This window comes from Syngnathus leptorhynchus, chromosome 19 (genome assembly GCF_054491065.1).
Source record: "Syngnathus leptorhynchus isolate UIUO chromosome 19, UIUO_Slep, whole genome shotgun sequence".
Classification (NCBI taxonomy): domain Eukaryota; kingdom Metazoa; phylum Chordata; class Actinopteri; order Syngnathiformes; family Syngnathidae; genus Syngnathus; species Syngnathus leptorhynchus.
Window position 1 is genome coordinate 6,545,590 of NC_141213.1, and position 10,438 is coordinate 6,556,027.

At 46.9% G+C, this 10,438-nt stretch overlaps 2 protein-coding genes across 2 annotated transcripts; both read right to left on the bottom strand.

The window, feature by feature from the left end:
- Positions 1–370: 370 nt before the first annotated feature.
- Positions 371–2,353, bottom strand: amer2 (APC membrane recruitment protein 2). Its single transcript, XM_085939428.1, has one exon. The coding sequence runs from the start codon at positions 2,351–2,353 to the stop codon at positions 371–373; it is 1,983 nt and encodes a 660-aa protein (XP_085795554.1).
- A 2,740-nt stretch (positions 2,354–5,093) lies between these two features.
- mtmr6 (myotubularin related protein 6) lies at positions 5,094–10,436 on the bottom strand. The gene is made up of 15 exons (XM_085938707.1): positions 10,201–10,436; positions 8,784–8,915; positions 8,483–8,645; positions 8,253–8,410; positions 7,858–7,986; positions 7,618–7,752; positions 7,413–7,545; positions 7,223–7,332; positions 6,902–7,027; positions 6,776–6,825; positions 6,565–6,658; positions 6,377–6,483; positions 6,068–6,202; positions 5,869–5,995; positions 5,094–5,739 (listed from the first exon to the last, which is right to left on the bottom strand). The coding sequence occupies exons 1-15, from the start codon at positions 10,222–10,224 to the stop codon at positions 5,383–5,385; spliced, it is 1,980 nt and encodes a 659-aa protein (XP_085794833.1). The 5' UTR covers positions 10,225–10,436; the 3' UTR covers positions 5,094–5,382.
- Between the last annotated feature and the right edge of the window lie 2 nt (positions 10,437–10,438).

Genomic DNA, 10,438 nt, shown 5'->3' on the forward strand with positions numbered 1-10,438 from the left:
AAAGCAGCTTATTTTTGCAGTATGTACTCATGAATTGGAGCTTTGAAATGCTCCAAAATGCAGCTAGGCCTTTTTTTTTTTTTTTTTGCAGGTAGTTGAGAGATGAACTTTTCAGAGTTCATGGATTGTCAAGGGTCAAGCTTCCAAGTTCCAGTGAGTGCTAAAAGACAATCTGGATTTTTTTTGGAGTCTCCTTGCGACTTTTCTCAGGGTGAAAAAAACAAACATGTTATTCAATTGTAACCTTTTGGGAAGAAGAGCTTTTAAGATTCAAAACTGCACAGGGCAACATTTTTCTTGGCTAAGGAAAACCTTTGGCTCTGTAAAAAAAAACAGCACAGGAGTCAGCCTCTCAAGTCCCCAATCGTAACTACTTCTTCGAGGCTCTGCTTGTGGGGCCTGGTTTGTTTCCGGGACGACGCACGGGTACCTTGGATACGGGGATTCTAGTGCGAGGAAGTGCTTGGGTCTTTGGCGGCGACAATTCTGCCTCCAGGACAGACGAGAGTGCTGATTGGCTCGCCGACTGAGGCGGCGGCGTTTGTCTGGCGCTGACTGGGATCTTGGATTCCCGGGGAAGACTGGCGCTGCCTTTCATTGACCGGAACGAAGAAGAGGACGAGGAGGAAGGAGGGCTGAGTTTATATTCTGTGGACAAGGAGGACGAACTGTTTTGGTCGTCATCGCCCTCCGGTCCCTCCGGGTCATTGTAGAAATCATACAGGCGGTCCCCAGAGCAACTGTCACGTGACATCTGGTGCCGCTGCCCACTTTCCTCAGGTGTCGCCGTGGGTGTTGCGGAGGGTGTTTCCCAGTAGCCTTCGTCGCTGAGCGGTTCTTTGTCTCCAGGTGATGCCGGATGACGACCGTGAGGTAGGAGGGCTTTGGCCGCTCGACTTCCTACTCCACCGACCACTGGAATCTTACTGAGGCCCAAAGATTTGACCTGTAGTGTCTTACGATCCGTTGAAGATTGTTGGCAGCTGGTGGAGTTGAGGGTGCGAAGGGGGTAGGTGGAGGTGGGAGTGGTGCAGGCGGGTTGGAGTGATCGGGGCAAAGCAGGGGAGTTGTCACCCATCGAAGGTAGCATATGCCAAAGCCCCTGCATGTCAGCATCGTCCACTCCCTCCGGACTGGCCATTTCCTCCCCGCCACCCATATAAGCCACCACCCCACTGCCCACTGCGGGTGGTTGAGGTGCGGGGGGCACCCGGGCGCGAGCAGGAAGTGAAGCCGGACCAGGAGATGCAGTGAATACAGATTGTGCAGAAGAAAGAGGGACTTTTGATGGGGATCCACGGGTCGGGGCGCAGGTGAGCGGTCTCCCAACACCTGATCCGCCTCCCGCTACCCCGCCGCCACCGCCACTGCTGCTACTACTCGTACCACTTCCCCCATTGCCAGCCATCTCCTCTTCTGCATCGGCAATAATATCCCCACAGCCCGTGAGTGAATCAAAGCTCTTAAGGGATGTGACGTCATTGAAGAGAAGAGAACACAGACGGTCCACCGAGGGTTCCGAAGGAGGGTCGCCGCTGCTGCAACACTCCAAAGGGGGTGTGGCGAGTGAGGGGGTGAGGCTGGAGACTGAGGCTTTGGCTTTGTTGGCGGCAGGGTGCAAAGGGGAGTCGTTGGGTGTGTAAGGAGAGGGAGAATCTGGCTCAGCGGATGGGCCTGGCATGGCCACGCACGGTGTCGCTGTCAAGGAAACACTCTTACTGTGAGCCTCGACCGCTCGGAGGTTACACTCCGCCTCTGTCTTGCCACTCGGTGTCGGTTCAAGGATGAGAGTGATATCCTCGGCCGTTTCAGTGGCCGCAGCATCCACATCCTTCTCCTTCTGGGGTTCCGACTGGTCCCCATCGCCTTCGTTTGTTTTGTCCTTACGTCGCCAGCGGATGCTCGTGAAAAAGCCCTTCAAGCCCCTCCCTCTTCGCACCAGTCCCGCACTGTTCTCATTTGACCTAAGACTCCCACGTCGCAGTAGAGAGAAGAAACTTAAAGATTTACTGAGAGACCTGACAGTTCCTGTTTCTAGCGTAGACAAGCCCTCCCCTCTGTGTACATCAGCATTATTGCCGGAGCCGATGAGCCCATCGTGTGTTTTGCTTCTCACCAATTCGCCCGATGACATTGAACCGTTCCCGTTGACAGAATTCCCGGTGTCCGAATGCCCGTTGGTCCCGTTCAGCGTGGCCCCTTTGTTCCTGAAGGAGAAGAAGCTGGCCATTCCGGAGCTGGTACGTCGCTTTGCGAAGAGCTTGAAGGCAGCTTTGTTGATCTTCCCGGTGGGCGGCTGGGGGTCACACGGAGGGGCCGCGCTGGGGTCCGCACACTCCGTCTGCACTTCCATTGTGTAGCTTTATGGCTTCCCACTCTGCGGGCTCCCACTAGCACTTGCCTTTTCCCTTTGGGCTTTCTCTGGATGCGCATCCACTCTACCTCTCTCTCTCTCTCTCTCTCTCTCTCCACACTGCTTCCAACAGCTCGTTCACTCCCACTCTGGCTTTCTTTATCGCCTGCCTGCCTGCAGCTTTTCTCTCTCTCTCTCTCTCTCTCTCTCTCTCTCTCTCTCTCTCTCTCCCTCTTTCTAACTCCCTCACTCTTGGTGCTGCTCCTCACTGTATCCATGGCAACAGGGTGGGCTAAGCAGCTTTCGTCAACGTTGGCAGGGCGGCGAAGTCTGTCCTCCCCCCACCACCTTCCCAGTCACCAATGCACTATTGCCCCCCCCCAAAAAAAAACAACTAGACATTAGTTTTCACACCCTTCCATCATTGTTTCTGTGACTGCTGCAGATTGTCTCAATGTGTGTGCACAAACATATCGAATGAATACATTTAAGTTACACCTTCCTAAAAATATATATATATATATTTAAATAAATAAATAAAATGAATAAATAAACTGAATAAAAAATATTCCATAAAACTTATTAAAAAAAATATTGGGGTCGATCCAGTGAATACACTTACACAGTTTTAAAATATTAACCACAATACTGACATAAAAATATTACATTGAACTCATTTCACAACTTGATTATTTGATTAAAATATATAATTTATTGTTCACAAGTTTTAGTATATTCAAGTGTATATGTCATTTTTGCCACCCCCCCAAAAAAAAACATTGCCTATGGGGGATAAACAAAAAACTCCCATGCCAAAAAGCCTGAATCAAGAGGCCGAGGCACCCGCCGGGCTGCTGATCAACAATTTGAGCAGGCTTAAGCCCGGATATAGATTTAGAGACATTTTTCAACACTGTTGGGGTCAGAGAAAGAGCTCACAGACTTAGCACTTATACCGTTAAAGCAGTTATTATTGACCATATGGTCCTGAACTGTCCACCATATGGACCCACATAGGCAAGTGTCCCTAATTCATTTCAGCTTTTATTTACCTTGCATTGTGCATTCAGAGTATAAAATCTCTTTCCTGAGATGGTTCTTATAAACTTTTAAGCTTAGAATTGTCCAAAATGTTTTGTGGGAAGAATAATTAGGGTGGGGGGGACTGAGGAGTTGAATCCAACATCTGATTGATTCATGATTTGATTTAGAGCTATGCTTTTTGTCACCCAGTGTTCTCCTTTCAGGCCTGATCTACTGTGGGTGCGCTTTTTTGTTTTTTCCTGGTAATTGCACCCAACCCCCCATGAATCTCCCCGATCCACCGACCCAATTACAAGCATCCTTCTTCTCTCCTCCTCCTTCTCTTCAGTCACTATGGGCACCGCAGGCGCTGGCTCCTCTTCCAGCCCACTGCTATCAAACAATGTCTGCATTCATGCACCCCCGGGCGGGGCGACACACAAACACATTTTCCAAAGGGCTTCCCCTGGGCGAGGCGAGGAAGCGCCATGGCTTTCACCCGTGAGGCGTCATCACCTCCTCACACCGGCGACTGCCCGGTCGGGCACAGAGCGAGAGTGCTGCTTCTCAGGTAGATGCAATGTTTACTATTGCAGAAAGCCCCGGCGGGCATGCTAGCGGGTCAGCTCAGTGCTGAGCAGCAGATGGCTCATTGATTGATGAGTGATAGCATAGCCAAACAAAGGATTCTACTCAGGACCCAGTGTTGTTGTTGCTACGTATCGCCCAAGGTCACTGAGAGTTGTGTGCATGTTTGTCAGTGGAGCTTTGAAAGATGTTCATTTCTGCAAGCACTTATTCAATTAAGTATTTAGAGGCAGAGTGAAAGAGTGAAATGTACTGTGTTATGCTGTGCTCAGCTACCCTGAGCACCATTGGGAAGCACTTCACAAATAAACCATGACTACTCTAATTTGCATGGAAGATGGCTGCACGCATGCCAAGCGTGTTTATCCGGACATCTTTCAGCTTTTACCATTTGTAATCTGATTGAGGAAGTCAATCCAATCAGGTGGCAAATCTGTGTGCTGCAATTCTTTAGCCTCAAGAAGCCAAAAATGTGAATAAAAATAGAAATACAAGGTACTTCAAATTATTTTTCTACAGTATATGATGGTGCCAGTGTGAGCATGCAGCATTTGAATCAATTCCTGTTGGACAATTTATTTTGAATTCAAATTACTTGGTCGTCAACCAGCGTCACAGAAGACAATTCCACCGGGGTTAGGAAAATGATGATTTCGTTCTTTCAATGGAACTACTTGTTTTATAAAATACTTGATGAGCAGAATGGTTGATGTGAACCAACAGGATTTTAGGATCAATGCGCATTAGTAAGTCTGCTGATCTGATCAATGTGAGATGTGAAATAGGATCAAATGATCAATGGTGGCAACTGTTTACAGCTGAAACCCTTCAAGGTCCTCGAGCCGGGGTTGGCTTATCCTCAGCCACCAGGAAGCGAGTGGAATAACGAGTATGGCCAAAATTTATGGTTTGGTATTACTTCCAGTTTGATCTAAGATTAGACTGGCTGGGAGCCCTCTGTGGGGATTGAGTATTACATATATGTACAAAAAAAAAAAGGATTACTGTCCTTATCTGGTTAATGTGACATTCGTCATCAAATCTCAGGACAGCACGCATGTCCATGCATTCAACCAGATTTCTTTTTTCAATCAAGTGTGCAGTCACACACAATGAAACGAGAAACTAATTTTATAGTGGATGAATTATTTCTCATTTATTTTTCGATAGTGAATCCCAACATTCATTTAAAAAAAAAAAAAAAGAAAAGAAAAGCAAATGCATTTCTACAATTGTAAGATATGACATGATAATGAGGCTTTCCATAGAGCTTTAGACTATACAGACATATAGAAGATGGCCCATTTAGGACCATTTTGTAATCAGCACATAATCACGTGAAGAACAAGAGCTTTTCCGCACATTTTTCAGTAAATTGTTATGATGCGCCTGTCTTTTCCTCACAAAATCCCCCTTTCTCAGCAGGTCATGCGCGCCACTCCAAACTCCAGACTCACAATAGCCGGCTCCTCTTTGGCCACATCGTTATCGTATGTCCCTTCCAGCTCGCCGTAGCTCTGCTTGCGGCTCTCGGATCCGCTGCTGCCCTCTACTGTCCGCTCGATGTCCGTGCTCTCGGTGGCCTCCTCGCCAACCTCCTCGTGCTCGTCTTCCTCCTGCTGCCGACGGGCCTCCTTGTGATTCATGGGCGCCCCCAAGATGAGGGAGTCCGGGCGCGGCGGGAGGGGTTTGTCAAGTGAGCGATGATCCCTGGTGGGAGGGGCCGCCGGAAGGTTGGCGGTCACGACTGGCGTCACACCGAGCTGGTGGAGCCGCTACGTGCAGGAGGAGGAGATGACAAAATTATTATGGATTCCCAAGTGTTACAACGGACAAAAGTCATCATTTCGTGTCTTGAGCTGAGTTCACTTTCATTCAAGCAGTACTGATGTGTGTTCACTTACACTCTCCAGTGCTTGGAGCTTGGTCTCCGCTTTGCGACTGTTCTCTCTCCCGGTTAGAATGGTCTTCAGGATGGACTGCCGTGGGTGCATGGAGCGATCAAACTGGTGGTACATGTTTCTCCAAAACCTTACACACAGAGATACACACAATATCAACTGCTGGTGACAGAAGAAAAAGTGCACAAAAGTTGGTACCAACTTGAAATGGTAGGGCAATGTGGAGGGCTCCAGCACAGGCTGCGTTTCAGCATATGCGGGGCTGTAGAACGGATTTAAGTAGTTCTGTTTTTCGCTCATCAGATGCGCCCACAACGAATGAGTCCGCTCTCTTAGCCTGGGACACAAAAACACAAGAGAGTCCCACAAGATCAATATTAACACCACAACAATTTAGGAGCCTAACCACCTATATTGAATTTGCCAAGAGGGTTTTTCTATTCTGCGTACTATTACGTAGGCCCCATGTCAGTGTATGGCATGAATGAGAAATTCTAACACGTAGACTCACTGAAGGTCTTCTCTCTGCCTCTGGTTGTTGCCGAGGAAGTTTCCATACTGACATGAGTGAACGTGCTCGTGGATCTGCAGCAGGAACCATTCGTTGAATTCGAATGCCTAGAGTAAAAGAACTCGAGATCAAATATAACAGTAAAAGTGCCTTGCATGTGACACACGTGCATCCACACAGACACGCACCTGAGGGAACTGCTCAGATAGCTGCCAGACACACTCCAGGAACTGAGTGAAGATAGGAGACACTTCCTTTGGGTCTCCATCCAGTTGGTCACACCTAGAAGTTGCAGTTTACATGACAGTAACTATTCATTAATGATCAAAAATGCTACTCAGTTAAAGGAAAGTAATTTCCCATTTACACAGTTGAATTGAAACTTACATGAAAACTTACCTATCTGCAAACTTGTGACCAAATGAGATCCAGTCTTTCTCGATCAGCACCTAAAAGTTCAAACGACCAAACAAGGTGAGACAGTGGCAAGCGGGAATCGAGAACATCAGAGAACGGGAAAGGTACCATGAAACCCTTGATGGTGCGGTAGTAGGGGTCCATGAGCAGAGCTCCCAGGGAGCAGACCTGAGCTGTTCGGTCCCACCCGTCCGAACAATGAACCAACACGCTGGCTCCTTCCCGGGTCACTGCCTGGATGATTAAAAAAGTGATGCATACAATATACACTGTGCTTTATGGGAAGTGCTCCACCCTTTCCAGCAGTTGGTGAAATAAAAGCAATCACAAAATAAAAAGATAGATATAGCCCAAGTCAATGGTTAACACCTCACATTTTCATTTACGAATCTTATGTAACTCACAATACAAATTAGTTTTGCCATTTACCTTAGCTAGGAAGATTGCTGCATCTACAACAGCCTTGATATGCCTCAACCAGCCGCAGCTCTCCAGTCCTACCAGGTAGTCACTCATGGAGAGGGAACGAGCTCCAATCACTGAGGATCACAAACAAATCAGATCGCCAAAGTTAAATATCTGCAAACGGATGCCATTTAAAGCAGCGGAGGTGTTGGACCTTCCAGCAGCTTTTGCAGACTGGTCCTCATCACGTGGATGTTCTCGATGCCCACAAACTGAAAGCGAATGTTGGAGTAGTTGTCCTCATTCTCGTAGCCTTTGCCCGCCGCTCGGTTGGCGAGCGCGTTCAGCTGCAAGATGGCGGTGAGATTAAAAAGGGCAGCGGCATCTAAACTACTAGTAATAATCAGGTTTGGTCTTACTTTTGGCCGTGTGTCCATGACGTAAACAAATCGGCTATTGTGGTTAGCCTTGCTGATGGCCTGTAGCATGCTCTCATCTTCTAAACAGCGTGCGCTGAAGCCAGAGAGAGGCTGGCTGCATCGGCACACTGCCGCCTGCCATGATGGACACACAATACCAGATTAGAAAAGAGTAGAAATACATGACTGAAAATGTGCAACATTAATTCATCAAATGTTACACAAATCAGGTTCACGTACCTTCTTCTCTTGATAGAAGTAAGTAAGCACTGGGAAGCGTCCTTTGCTCCTAAACTTGGAACTGCCCACAATAATGGGCTTACTAGCTGTGATGGGGACGTACAGGTCACGTGGATAGGTCTCACAAATCTGAGAAGAAAGGAATGCAATCCTTCTTAAATTATTACCTAACATGGAAAAGGGTCTTTTTATCTCATTTTGAAGTAGGACGCTCCATTTTAGGGCCACTGCTGAGGCTTTAGCGCCCCCTTCTGGACTAAATGCATAACACGTTGAATGGTGTGCTCCCTACTGTTCAAATCACATATAAAGGTACTTGGCTATTGTTTATTACAAAATAGTTCCCCCAGTGTATTTTTTTTCGTCACGTTTTACGGAACCAGAACATCATGGACCTTGTAGTCTCTGTTGACGTCGGTGAGTTGCCATTGGTCGCAGGGAACACCCATCCTCTCAAACTCTGCTCCTAAGTCAATGAGCTGCCACCCTTCCTCACGCTGTTGGTCATTCTGCTTGGGATTGTAGGAGAACGCATAGAGCTCCTCATACGACTCTGCAAACAAGGAAGGAAATTGTCGACAGACACCTACAAGATATCAAGTTAGTGTCTTAGAGTGAAACCCACCAGGTCGCAGAAGGCGCAAAAGTGAGCTGTAAACATCATGACAGTCACGTTCACGCTGGAGCACAAAGTGGACCACTCTGAAGTTACGACATTGAATGACCAGTGGACAACCCGAGGTGGTGAGTGAGAGCTTCTCCACGGATGCAATATGGTGATGCAAAATCTGCAGAGAAGAGTGGACGTGTGTAAGGTAAACAAAATGACGGCTGTAGGTTTATTTTACAACGGACATCTTTGAGGATGATTATTAAGGTATAATATGGGGATGCATTTGACATCCAAAACATCACGATCCACTCACCCAAACCTCTTGTCCGGCAGACGTTGAGTTGTTAGAGCCGCTCTCCACGAAGATGAGATGCGTCGCCGTGAGGTACAGTGTGCCGTTAGTGGATTTGTTGCTGAAGCGGTCCAACAGACGCACCTGCTCCACCTACAAACATGTCAAACGAATCAGGGCATACCTATGCAAGGACGTCATTTGGGAGCGATTTTGTGGGGTGAGGATTTGGGTTGACACCTTGAAGAAAAACCCTTTAAGAGAGAGTTTGTGCAGCATGTTGCCAGCCGGAGCGCCAGTTAATCCTGACCACCTGCTGCTCACCAGCCGCTAACACAACTGAATGCTAACTGAGGACACACAATACAAACTCCATCTGCAATGCAACTTGTGTCTGTATGTCATCACGCAGACCAGTTCATGGAGGAATGAGTTAAATATTCACTCATGCCACATTTTTTACACATCGAAGCAGTTGTGTTTCCCGAGTTAGATCTACATAAACAGGTTTTACGCTCACGTCTCCAGAAAAGTGCACACACAGCCATGCTATTCTTTCTACCAAGCTGATTTCTTTGGCCAAAAGGTATTTTTGTCAGCCATTGCTGCAAACAGTCGAAATTGATGATTTATCATTGCAGCAATTCTTAGTGACTCAGACATTCTTCCTCCGTTTCCTTCTTCCTGTCCTTGTCTCAACAGTGATGAGAGCAACTATGCTCAATAAAGGAAGTCAGTAGCTGAGCATGTACATTTAGGGCGTCAATGGTGTCAATTATTTTCCTTAAAACAATTATGCTAATTGTTTAACTATGCATGTGACATACTTGGATATAGGGGTTATAATTATAAATAATTATAGCTAGCAGGTCTTTTCACATCTTTTGCAATCATACAAAATGTTTTAAAAACATGAACAGCGCCCCTTGATGGTCTCTTTACAATCTGTAGCATTCAGCCTGATCTTCCTTAAGCGATTTAGCCTGTGGTGACTGACTTTGACAATCCAATTTTGTGCCAGTGGTGTCTCTCTAATGTCACAAGAACAGCAATATTACGGGGCCTCCTCGGAGAACACACAAAGATTCATATAAGTGATGCAAGAACTTGGTCTCTGCGGGAAAACAGTGCTTTCTTATGCAATGCAATTATTAATTCGGTTTGCATTGACAGTTTCTTTTTTCTTTTTTTAAGTGGATCAATATCGTGAGGGTGTGACAGTTCAAAGAGTACAAATGAAGTGGTGCAAGGTGAAACACAACAGATGCTTGTCACGTCCCGAGCAAGCTAGCGACACTTGCATGGATGCACGATCATATCACACGCACTGCGGGTGCAGTATATGAAACGAAACCGAACAAATCTTGTTTTCAATGATCACCCTCGATGTTAGGCCGAGCTACTGTCTTACTGCATTTAGCTAGAAAATGTTAGCTACCTTCGGGGTTCGGATGTGCTCCATGTCTCCGGGTCGTAACAGCTGTCAGCGACTTCAGAGTTCACGCAACGCCTTCCACATATGACTCTATCATTGATCAAATCCTATTTTGAATGTGTTACACATTCCAAGAGCACGATGTCGGGTGCATTCAGTATGTTTATTGTCAATTACTTTACTCTGGCATCCGCGTAAAGCGATCGGTAGTCACGCCTATGCCAAAGGTGAATGACATTTC

What these genes read in the sequence shown, in the direction of transcription:
- amer2 (XM_085939428.1), bottom strand. Translation starts at nt 2,353, where the DNA reads ATGGAAGTGCAGACGGAGTGTGCGGACCCCAGCGCGGCCCCTCCGTGT.
- mtmr6 (XM_085938707.1), bottom strand. Translation starts at nt 10,224, where the DNA reads ATGGAGCACATCCGAACCCCGAAG. An exon ending in TTTGCGCCTTCTGCGACCTG is followed by an intron (nt 8,411 to 8,482) that starts GTGGGTTTCACT and finishes CCTTGTTTGCAG; the next exon opens with AGTCGTATGAGGAGCTCTAT. An exon ending in ACATTGCCCTACCATTTCAA is followed by an intron (nt 5,996 to 6,067) that starts GTTGGTACCAAC and finishes TCTGTGTGTAAG; the next exon opens with GTTTTGGAGAAACATGTACC.